Source organism: Atractosteus spatula, chromosome 27 (assembly GCF_055471065.1).
Source record: "Atractosteus spatula isolate fAtrSpa1 chromosome 27, fAtrSpa1.hap1, whole genome shotgun sequence".
In the NCBI taxonomy this organism is placed as follows: domain Eukaryota; kingdom Metazoa; phylum Chordata; class Actinopteri; order Semionotiformes; family Lepisosteidae; genus Atractosteus; species Atractosteus spatula.
The window spans coordinates 13309657-13322552 of NC_142732.1; the positions used below are offsets into that span (position 1 = coordinate 13309657).

Below are 12896 nucleotides of genomic sequence, written 5' to 3' on the forward strand. Positions count from 1 at the left end.
ACCGCGGTATGACGCGCGATGACGTAGCCAATTACCCGTGGTACGTGTCTGTGCCGCGCACTTTGAATGGCTGCATCTGTATTTTCATTGTTAATAAATATTTGTTTAAACCAGTGTGCCTGAATTATGACTGTTTTCTGTGTCTCAGAACAAAAAACTCAAGTTGCCCTGACTATACCAACTGCCTATGTATATGAGGGTTATGTCCTGTCCAGGCTGTATACCACACTGATCCCCTTGCAAGCTGGGATAGGCTCTGGCTCCCCCAAGAGCTGGTTCAATGAAGCAGTGATTTCAACTGAGCAAAAATGACTGTCTCTCCAGAAGGCTAATACACATTGCTTGGTTCTTAATCCAAAGAGGTCAGAAAGGGAACACTGGATACTTCAGTAATTGTAGAGCAGACAACATTGGACAGAGACTGCAGCACAAATACACCAAGAGAAAGAGAGACACTCCCTCTCCTCCAGGATCAATGAATACAGCAGAATCCCCAAACCTCAAACACGCAAATATACACTTTTCTTCTACACCTCAAACCACATTGATGAAGATACAAGCCTAACATTTTACACACTATTTATTGGGCACCATGACATTATTTTCCTAGACAGACCAGTACAGAGCACTAGAGACACCCCGATATTCACTTGATCCTGCACCTCAGACCACTGAGCACTTGAAAACATTAGAAAGCAAATATCTGTCGACGGCTTGACATTATCCTGTTTACCATTTCACGTTTATTTCAAGAATTCCTTTGCTTTTGGGTTAATCCAAAAGGGTGGTAGCACTGTGGCTCAGGATCTGCGCCTGTAGCTGGAAGGTTGCCGGTTCATATGCCGTGGCCAGCAGAGGAACCCTATTCTGTTGGGCCCCTGAGCAAGGCCCTTAACCCCAACTGCTCCAGGGGTGCTGTATAAATGGCTGACCCTGTGTTCTGACCCCAAGCTTTTCTCCCTGTGTGTGTGTCTCATGGAGAGCAAGTTGGGGTATATGACAAGACAAATTCCTAATACAAGAAATTGTATATGGCCAATAAAGTGATCTGATCTTATCTTATCCATGTGAAATCACCAGAGGCCTCCCGACTGACCATCTCAGATTTGCTTCATACTTTCAGGAAATAATGTCACAGTGCCCGATAAACAGTGTGTACGATTTTAGGCTTATATCTTCATCCCTGTGGTTTGAGGTGTAGAAGAAAAGTGTATATTTGGGTGTTTGAGGTTTGGGGATAAAGTGCAAAGTTCCATAAGTCATTACCAGTGGTTTTCAACCTGTGGGCAGCGGCCATGCGGATGATTTGCAGTTGGTCATTGACGCCTCCATTCCAAAATATGTAGAACTGAATAACCCAACCTGGTCCCCTGCAAGACTGAGCACCACATAAGCTACATTTAGCTAAGCTGTGTTCGTTAGTGTTCAACATGAAAGAGATCCAGAAATGTATGTTGGGTAGTGAAAAACGCAAAGAACAGAAAAGAAAATTAGAGAGGAGAAGTTTAAAGTGAACTTTTTCAATTGCTTACTGGACACTGCCACCAGTGAGACAGAAGACCGGTTTTCTTTCTTGAGCGAATCCAGGCGTCTTTTTGGCATTTTGTTTGACATCAAAAAGACTAGAGATAATTCAACTGAAGCCTGTAACGAACTTGCCTTGTTCTGTAGTAGGCATGGCAGAGATTTGGCAACTGAATTAAAGTTTCTGTCTCATCTGCTCCCCAATGAATAATATTATTATTATTATTATTAATAATTGCTTACACTTATATAGCGCTTTTCTGGACACTCCACTCAAAGTGCTTTACAGGTAATGGGGACTCCCCTCCACCAATGTGCAGCATCCACCTGGATGATGCAACGGCAGCCATAGTGCGCCAGAACGCTCACCCCACATCAGCTATCAGTGGGGAGGAGAGCAGAGTAATGTAGCCAATTCATAGAGGGGGAGGAGGCCATGATTGGCAAGAGCCAATGGGAAATTTGGCCAGGACGCCGGGGTTACACCCCTTCTCTTTTCGAGAAACGCCCTGGGATTTTTAATGACCACAAAGTGTCAGGACCTCGGGTTTACGTCTCATCCGAAGGACGCCGCCTGTTTACAGTATAGTGTCCCTGTCACTATTAGGACCCACACGGACCACAGGGTGAGCCACCTGCTGGCCCCACTAACACCTCTTCCAGCAGCAACCTTAGTTTTTCCCAGGAGGTCTCCGATCCAGGTACTGACCAGGCTCACACTTGCTTAGCTTCAGTGGGTTGCCAGTTGTGAGTTGCAGGGTGATATGGCTGCTGGTAAGTCAACACTCCGTCTCAAGTTCTGCAGTACTGGGTCAACAAAGATAGGAAATCCGTTTCCAAACACAGTGATAGCATGTCAAATGTTTTTAACAATTCCAATAGCCGTCGCCGGTGCTGATAACTTGTTTAGCAAGCTGAATTTGTTCAAAACGTATCTAAGGTCCACCATGTTACATGTGTCGATGAAGGTCCGTAAAGTTGGTTCGTTAGTGCTACGTTTGTGCTGTTGAAAGTAGTGTTTGTGCTGGGTCGCATCTTTAAACGGCCGTTGATTCACATATTAATTTAAAAACGACACAATGAGAAACCGATTACTTCTTCAGATTTTTTAAAAAAGGACACAGCTACGAAATATTGAGACGTGCTAAAGTCTCTTTCTAAGAACATGCAGTTGTTTGCTAATGTTCGCCTTTTAAGGCTACATCCGCAACTATTCTGATAAGGGTATATATTTCAAGAACGAAAGCAGCACAAACGCTACTGAGACCGATCCGGGTCCCCTACGACGTTGTAGGGGGGCTCAGTGACGTCACACCCCCCAAAATGAAGGCGCTATATCTCGGGAAAGAAAGAAGCTGGGAAGTTACTTTCAACGGTACAATCTGGCACAAATGTAGCACTAACAAAAGTGGCTTCTCTACGATGTTGATGGGGGACTGAGTGACGTCACGACCCTGAAAAAACAAGGTGCTATATCTCGGAAACAAAAGCAGCACGAGCGCTACTTTCAACGGCACAAACATAGCACTAACAAATGAGGTAGGTTTCATCGTTTGTGCTGTCTGTAGGGGGGCCAATTTCATGGAGCTTGTTGATTAGGCTACTGCTGAGGTATAGCGCAAGCCCATTTCAGACGGTGAGGACGGCCTGGTCCTTCTATGGGCCATGGAAATTTTTATGGTCGGTCATGTGGGCCGCGAGCTGTAATAGGTTGGGAACCTCTGCTTTAGAACTATTGATGTTAGATGCATGAAATTTTCAGGGATTGTTCATTGGTGTAAGGTGTCTTTACTAAAACAAATGATCCACAGTTGCATGTCTGCCAATTTATGGGTTGTTGAAAATCTTTTTTTTTTCTTTCGTGCATTGGAGCAAATTTGGCCCTCTGTATCTCCACATTGAAGCACATCGGATCTTTCAAATTTCGGTATGTATTACTCATATTTTTGGCAACTAGGTATTTGTCTAAATAAATCAAACATTCTGATTTATGACACCTTAAAAATGAAAAAAAATCATGCTGCGCCTATATTTCAATAGCCTATTGCTCATGTCTGACAAGGTCTGCCATAGAAACAATTATAGCGAGAGCATGTGGTAATTTGCAAATGTACCAAATATGAACTTGGTATCTCGAACCAAACTGTATTTTTTAAGGTATCAAACACACTATGTTTTACTACAGACAGAAATGCTGTTTTAAGGCATGTAATATACATAGATGCTCCCAATAATCCATGAAACCTGTAAATTCATAAATGATTTTTTATCACTGTCCTTTAGAAGCACATAGCTGTGTGCTTATACTTGCCAGATATGGTGACTGATGTCAGCTGCTGCACATCCTCATGGTGCCTCTAAGACTTACAATTAGCCCAGGAGAGGAGATATCTGTTGGGTCCCTCTGGCGCATATCATGAAGATTATTGATGCCTCACTTACATCAGCTGCCAGACAGTATAACCTTCCATCTAATGTGGAAAAGCAAATCGATGAGTTGTTCAAATGTTTCAAGTAGACACTATTTCTTTAAGGTTTGGGTTGTTCTGACACTGTAGTTTGTTTAAATGGTAGAACTGGGTAAGGTAGAATTACCTAGAATAAAGATCAATGGACTATTTAGACATAAAATACATATTAGTTATCTGATAACACTGTATGATTGTATTATAATTAGTGTGCCTCTGTCTTTTACATTTCCATCTGTAGTAAAACATGGTGTATTTGATACCTAAATAATTATAGTTTGGTTCAAGATACCAACTTCATATTTGGTACATTTATTAATTGAAACATACTATTTTCTTTGGTTAATTCTTTTTATGGTAGACCTTGTCATACATAAGCATTATTTTTTTTCCAATTCAATTCAGTTTTATTTGTATAGTGCTTTTTACAATGGACATTGTCACAAAGCAGCTTTACAGAGTTCCAGGCCTGAGCCCCCAGTGAGCAAGCCTAAGGCGACAGTGGCAAGGAAAAACTCCCTTAGACTAAAGTAGGAAAAAAAAACAAGGCTCGGGTTAAATTATAATGAACACAGATGAGTCGTCTATATTTACATGGTACATGATACATGGTGGAAAAAGCACATTTATTTTCATTTTTAAGTTTGATTACTTTTAGACAAATACCTAGTTGCCAAAAGAGTACTATAAAATGAGTAATAAATACCACAATTTGAAAGATCTGATGTGCTGCAACGTGGAAATACAGAGGGCCAAAGTTGCTCCAATGCACAAAAGAAAAACTTTTTTTTATACGATTTTCAGCAAGCCATAAATTGGCAAACATGCAACTGTGGATCTTATGCTTTATGTTTAAGACACATTTACACCAAAGAACAATTCCTGTACATTTCATGCATTCCGCATCAGTAGTTCAAAAGTAATGATTTATGGAACTTTGCACTTTTTTAACACAAACTGGGGCCACGCCCCCCGTTTTAAAGCCTCTATATCTCAGAAACTATTGAAGATACAAGACTAAACGTCTGCACACGATTTATTGGGTACAATGACATTATTTTTTTGAAAGTATGAAGCAAATCTGCGATGGTCAGTCGAGAACATTTTCTTAAATCTGAATGTACCCTACACCTAAAGCGCTGGAAACACGTTTGGCCGAGATGATCTTAAAAATAAGGAAGATGTTCCAACGATAAAAAAAAACATTAAACAAGCGAGATCCCAAAGTTTTCTATAGTGAGGGTGTAAACACAGTAGTTCATCGTTTTTATTCGAGTTACTGAACGATATTAAGGCAATTTAAACGACGTGTTTTCAGCCATTACTGTGTTACAGATGTTTTCAGCACCATAACGGAAATTAGTTCAGTTTCCAGTAAAGAATCATGTTGCTACATCACACAAGTCTTTTCCACTTCACTCTATTTATGCACTACTCACCAGTAAGGAAGTTAAATACACTGTTTTTAAACACATACACACTAACTTCATACAAGTCACTGCACTGACCTGACAGCTCCAGTTTCTTGTCCATTTCTTCTATTTCTGCAGTGACTTCATAGGGAAGCGTGTGTCCAACATGATCTGTCTGCGCCTGATCTCCTCCTGCTCCCGACTCCTTCTCCCACAACTGCAATCTCCACTTCAGGCTCTCGTTTTCCTTCTTCAGCTGCGCCATTTCACTCCCGAAACTGTCCTCCACACACTGTGTGATTTTAGACACAGTCCGTCTCACCAGGATCCGGGAAATGCTGTGGAGTTTTTCTTCAAACTCGATCTCAGAGTCAAACATCCTGTTTCGGAAAATTTCTGACACTTCATACACGATCGATTTAAGCAAAACCTCCATGAAAGAGTGGAGCTCGGTTTGCAGATTTAACATGCACTGCGCCATCCTTCTTCGGAGTCGGTCAGAAACAAAGGCCGATTTGCGGAGTTTAAACACAATTGACTTCTTTTTTATTTTATTCTGCGCAAGTCCTGTGATCTGTTCAAGCATGAACACAGTCGACAAGACGTCATCAGGTAGTGTATTCACGAACGGAAAAGATATTTTAAACAGAATAACTTTCTTCTTAATTATATCATCTAAACTAGCTGATTCAATCGACACCACAAGGTGAAATGTCTGCACAGCCGCGCAGCATGATGACGTCATTCAGGGGCGCTGCTGAAACTGGAGCTGAGAAAGAGAAGTTTCTGATTCAATTAGCTGATGACACAACGCTATTTTTAAGAAACCATGCAGAGATTGAGAAGGCAATTAAGTGTATAAAGGTTTTTTTCTATGTTTCTGGTCTTTCTCTAAATTTTAAAAAAAATGTGAACTGATGGCTCTTGGGAACTGTGACGTTTTATCCATATGTAATATTTCTGTAAAAGATGTAGTTAAATATCTAGGTATTAAGATTTCCAAAAATCCAAAAATTAGAAATGATCTAAACTTTTCTCCAATTATGCATTCATTTGAGAAAAAAATTGACTTATGGTTGTTAAGAGACCTTTCTTTAAATGGTCGAATACTTTTGTCTAAATCTGAGGGTTTATCTAGATTAGTTTATGCTTCACTGGTTCTGGATTTACCACCTTCAATTATTAGGAAAATTGACTTTAAACTTTTCAAATTTATCTGGAGGAATAAACCCCATTATCTTAAAAAAGAGATTATTTGTCGTCCACAGGCAGAAGGGGGCTTAAATGCTTTAGATTTTAGGACATCTAATGCTATTTTTAAGATTAAATGGATACAAAACTATTTAAAAAATAAGCAAAGTATATGGCATATAATCCCCAATTTGATATTTCAAGAAGTAGGGGGTATAGAGTTTTTACTAAACTGTAACTTTGACGTTGGAAAAATCCCCTTGAAACTTGCTAGTTTTCATAAACAAGTACTTCTAACGTGGTCACTTATGTGTAAACATAACTTTTCCCCTCATAGATTTACAGACATATAAAAGTTAGAAATAAAACCTTTTTTTTTTAAATTGAGTCAAGAATGGTATAATTTGGATTAAACAATTAATGCTGATGGTGAAATATATAGTTACGCCTGGTTTGTTAATATATACAATATTTCTATTAATTTTGATCAGTATTTCACTGTAATTAACGCGATTTCTGGGGAATTATTAACCCTTTTAGGGAGTTGTAATAGTAGTCCTTTAGAAACGTTGGAAGAATTTACAGCTCACATTAGACTACAAGGAAAGGATATTCTGAGTTGTGGATGTAATAACCAATTTTTTAGATCCCTGTTGAAAAATGATAATTTACTTGCAGTTACAATATATTGGAATTCCTCATTTGGAAAACGCATTGATTGAAAACATTTTTTGGATGATTCCCAATAAATATTGTATAACCAATAAGGTTAAGGAGGTTTCATACAAAATAATTAATCAAATTTACCCAGTTAAGACTCTTGTTACCCAGCGATTTAAAATTAATATAGATGATAAATGTGTCTTTTGTGACAGTAGCCCTGAAACTATTCAGCATCTGTTTTGGTCCCAGGGTAAAAATTTTCTGGACTAAGCTGCAGACTTATATTAAAAAAAAAACCAATATTGATATTTGCTTTGATGAAAAAGATGTTATGTTAAGTTTCAGCCCCATCGAAAACACATTTACACCAAAGAACAATTCCTGAAAATTTAATGCATTCTGCATCAGTAGTTCAAAAGTAATGATTTATGGAACTTTGCACTTTTTTAACACAAACTGGTCAAGTAAGACAAATCTGCGATGGTCAGTCGAGAACATTTTCTTAAATCTGAATTTACCCTAAACCTAAAGCGCTGGAAACACATTTGGCCGAGATGATCTTAAAAATAAGGAAGATGTTCCAACGATAAAAAAAAAACATTAAACAAGCGAGATCCCAAAGTTTTCTATAGTGAGGGTGTAAACACAGTAGTTCATCATTTTTATTCGAGTTACTGAACGATATTAAGGCAATTTAAACGACGTGTTTTCAGCCATTACTGTGTTACAGATGTTTTCAGCACCATAAACGGACATTAGTTCAGTTTCCAGTAAAGAATCCTGTTGCTACATCACACAAGTCTTTTCCACTTCACTCTATTTATGCACTACTCACCAGTAAGGAAGTTAAATACACTGTTTTTCAACACATACACACTAACTTCATACAAGTCACTGCACTGACCTGACAGCTCCAGTTGCTTGTCCATTTCTTCTATTTCAGCCCCATCGAAAACAATATTAAAATTTTGTTTGTAATAAATTTAATTTTTATAATGGCACACATTATTCATAAATTGGAGTGGTCTGGGAAGAACCCTTTGTTTGAGCATTTTAAAATGGATGTAAGGGGGTATTTGCAGAAGTGCAAAAATAGGAAAGCCATGTGGACATTATTCTTATTTAATTTCTTTTTCATAATTTATGTAGTAATATGTTATATGTAGTCTTGTTTGTGCTGTAATTTTTGTTATTCTGTTAAGCATATTTTTTTTAAAAAAGATTGTACTCATCGGACATCTTGAATTGAATTGAAGTTTCTGCAGCCGGATATAAACCTCACTGACCTGATAGCGCCACCTACTCAGGAAGTGCGAGTTTTTTTAATTAAAAGTATAAAGAATTTACAAATACAACTACAACCAGAGGATCAGAAACAGGTACAAGAGAAAAGACACAAACAGAAAAAAACATTTAACCGCCAGAGGTAATGAAGTAAATTATGTGATCAAATTGTATTTTTTACATATATCATATGTTTTCCTTGCTTTATTATTTCTCAAATGTTTTATAGAATTTAAATAGTGTTTCAGCTCCACCTCAAAAGTACTAAAAAGGGGAGTATTATTAGACCATTTTGATTTATGAATGTGAAATTTACCCAGAATGACTAATAATTTTACTATAAATAAATGCTATTTTTCCAAATTTTCTATGAAACAGTACAATAAAATATCAAAATCCTTAAATCTAAAAAACACCTTTAACTGCCTGCAAACTAAACTCTGCAAGTCTGTCCAAAACAACTTAAAAAAACCTACACCTAACAAATAAATGCATCAAAGATTCCCTTTCAGCCCAACAAAAAACACACAGATCATCCTGCTCATGCTTAAATTTAGAGAGCATTAATTTAACTGGATAAAACTTTTGAACAATTTTAAACGATATCTCTTTAACTTTATTTGTTATACAATATCTATCAGGAGTTGTCCAAACTAACTTCCAGTTTATATTTTCAAACATTGCATTCCAAAAAGATAAACAAGGAGGGATAAAATGGGGTTTACGAAGGTTCCTTATATGAGTATTGTTACATTTCTTATCCTTTATTTCCACGCCATCCAAGAATAAATCAGTTGTAAGCCCAGAAAGGAAGTCCGTTCTAATAGCGCCTTGATTTGCTTTTAACAAGTTCACTACACCTTCCGGAATGGCATCAAAAACTATTGCATATTCCTTAGGGGTGACAGGGAGCTGAAATCTCTCTAGGAATTCAGGATAAGTAAACAATCTACTGTCTTCATTCAACAGTTGAGCCACTAAATAAATTTTGTTGTTATACCAAGTCTGTAAAAAAAACGTATTTTTAAACTTAATGTCTTTATTATTCCAAATATAATATGTATGTGGTGAAAAATTGTGTTTGTATAATAAAGTCCAGTATAATAATACTTGCTTATGAAAATTAGATAACTTAATTGGGATTTTTTTTATATCAAAGTTAAATTTTTACAAAAAGTCAAGATCCCCAACATCCTGAAAAATTATGTTTGGAATAAAATTCCAAATATTATATTTATTATTAATATATTTCCTAATCCAATTAATTTTAAATGTTATATTTGACATATAAAAGTCTATAACATTCATGCCACCTTGATTTTTTGGTTTACTCAGAAGGTGTTTTCTAATATAATGAGGTTTATTCTTCCAAATAAAGATAGATAGATACTTTATTGATCCCGTGAGGGAAATTGCAGAAATTGGCAGAAAGAGAAATTAAGTTAAATTAAATTATATTAATAAAGTTATATAATAGTTTGTCAAACTCATCAATAAGATGTGAAGGAACATTCAGTGAAAGCGAAGCATACACAAAGCGAGAGATACCCTCTGCTTTCGACAGTAGAACCCCACCTGCCAACGATAGGTTCCTCATTAACCAAGACTGGAATCTTTTTTTAGTTTTATCTAAAATAGGTGTAAAGTTCAATTGACATCTTTCATCTTGGTCTTTACAGACTATAATACCCAGATAATGAACCACTTTCTTCACAGGTATATTCACTATTGCATCTAAATTAGAATCCTTAAGAGAAAACAGTTCACACTTGTTAATATTCAAAGACAATCCTGAGACTGATGAAAACACATTTAAAACCTCAATTGCTTTAGAGACCTCTTTACTATTCTTAAGAAAAATAGTAGTATTGTCCACTCGTTGACAAATCTTAATTTCTCTTTCCAAGATACTAATGCCTTCCATAATGCTATTTTTAATATGAAGAGCCAAAGTCTGAGCTACTAATAAAAAAAGAAAAGGAGATATTGGACATCCCTGCCTAATACCTCTGCCAATTTCAAATCTCAGAGATGTCCCATTATGCAATCTGACTGAGCTATTACACCCATTATAAAGAGTCTTAACAACATTCTGAAAATATTAACCAAAACCAAAAAATTCTGAACACTTAAAAATAAATGTATGTTCTACTGTATCAAAAGCTTTATAAAAGTCCACAAATAAAATATAATTATCATCTTCTATAAGATCACTATAATCTATTGTCAGGGGGAGTTCTTTCTGGACCCTATGCAGACGACACGATCCAGGGTTGAGTGAGAAAACATGAGGAAAAAAGCATGCAGGATAGGTGGATGAAAACAGGGGGCGTGTCCATGGAGTGCTGGTGGTTGGGGGAGGTGTGGCCGAGGCAAACGGAAAATCCAAAACAGCGCAAAAAGTCCAAGGCCAGGTGATCCATCCGTGACAGACGATAAAAAAACTAGAACCGGGTCGGGACTGGCAGGGGAAACGGGAACAGAAACAGAAACTAAAACCATAACGGGGCCAGGCGCATCCAGGTCCCGTGCTCGCATGATGCGGGAACCAATGCAGAGCCCAGATTAGCGTCAGCGTCTGGCTTTGAAAAGGGGCTGGAATAGGGAACAGGTGTGGGAGATGAAACTAACAAGGAAGGGCTAGAGTGCCCTTAAGAGGAGGGGTGACATCTATCAGATCCAGAATTAAACAGATATTATTGCAAATATGCCTGCCTTTCATAAAACCAGATTGTGTCTCATCAATAATTTGATTCAAACCTTTCTTTAATCTATTTGCAAATATCAAAGCTAATAATTTTGCATCATTATTCAACAAAGTTATAGGCCTCCAATTTTCTAAAATTAACTTATCCTTGTCAGGTTTGGGAATAAGAGAGATCAATTCCTGTTTCAGAGAGGGTGGCATTTCTTTTTTTTTGTATAACTTCTTCAAAAACGCCAAATAAAAAATCAATTAACGAATCTTGAAAAAAAGTATAGAATTCACTACATAAACCGTCATTCCCAGGAGCTTAATTGTCTTTTAATTGATCAATATTTATCTTTATTTCATTCTTAGCAATTTGTTGATCACACTGTATACGGAATTCCTCATCTGTAAATCTAGCATCTCTCCTTATGGAATGCAGGAAAGCAACCATTTCCGACTTGTTCTGTCTTGCTGAATATAATGTTTTATAAAAATCAGTAACATATAAAGCTATATCTTTGAAATTATCTGTAATACTGACATTAATTTTTAACTTGTCAATCAATTTATATTCTAAACTTCTTTTTTCTAAATTATAGAAATATTTAGTATTTTTTCCCCTTCTTCCTTTCTTCTTGATCGTATAAATGCACCTTTAGCTTTTTCTTCATAAATCTGATCTAATTGCAATTGCAAAAGATTCATTTTTTCTTTTTCTTCCTGACTGTAATCAGTGGTCTGAGTTAATGCAATTATATGTAACCGGGTGGTTTCGGAGTGGATATTTGAAATCTGACACTGAAATTGGTAGCTGTCGCTTTAAGACACGCACGTATGAGTGACGTCAGTGCGCCAGTAATTGTGGAAGTGGACATCGTAAAGTTGAGCGTGGTGTGTGTCTATGTGTGATGTGAATGCAGAGGTAAATGTTCAAAATTTAGTTGATGGTGTAGCTATCAAAAATGAACTTTGGAAATCCTTGAAAGAGATGTATATTGTTGATATATGAGGGGAGGGTGACATATTAGTTAGACAAAATTGGTGGATGTTTAGGGATGAAGTGATCCTGACTCCCATGAGGTTCCAGTGCTGTGTGGGTGGGTTCGCGGGGATAATGTCCATAACGGTAAATGGTCATACATTTTTGTTAGTTTGCATTTCTTTAACCATTGTTTGTGGAGGAAATGATTTGTTTTGTTCTTTGAGAATGACCTTATTCTGTTTAACTTGTTCAGAGCGTGTTAAAAGAAGACTGTGATATTCGGTGCGTCTTGGATTAGACGAGATTAAAGTGAGTAGTTTTGTTTTTATATTTCTGTGATGTAATGGGACCAATGAAGAATGTGGCATTCAGACTAATGTGGAGTATTTCTTTCCTTAGGGAAATTGCCACTACCGTATTTTTTTCTTTGTCTTTGTTATTTTAGTAGCACTTTGTGCATCCTGGTGTGTGTATATCTCCATGTATATCTATGTGAATCTTTCAGGTTAAAGGTTATACTGCATCCAATCTAAGTTCTGTAACAGAAAATAATACAACCACTCATTTTTTATGATTTCATGCAGATCCAGAATAAAAAGAATCCCCATTTAAGTTTATTGTAGTACGGTGTGTTCTTTCCCGGGCTACAAATCTTGGTACCAGGAGTGGGGTATTCTGAG

At 37.0% G+C, this 12896-nt stretch overlaps 1 protein-coding gene across 2 annotated transcripts in view; it reads right to left on the reverse strand.

Annotated features, from left to right (window-relative positions):
- The window catches only part of LOC148814453 (uncharacterized), a 34205-nt gene extending 28060 nt beyond the window's left edge, over nucleotides 1-6145 (reverse strand). The window contains exon 1 of one of the 2 annotated variants that reach the window (XM_088906881.1): nucleotides 5501-6145. In XM_088906881.1, the coding sequence (XP_088763007.1) occupies nucleotides 5501-5990 (490 nt within the window). In that variant the 5' untranslated portion in view covers nucleotides 5991-6145. The remainder of the gene's footprint in view (nucleotides 1-5500) is intronic. The other variant, XM_088906879.1, reaches the window with a different exon arrangement.
- Between the last annotated feature and the right edge of the window lie 6751 nt (nucleotides 6146-12896).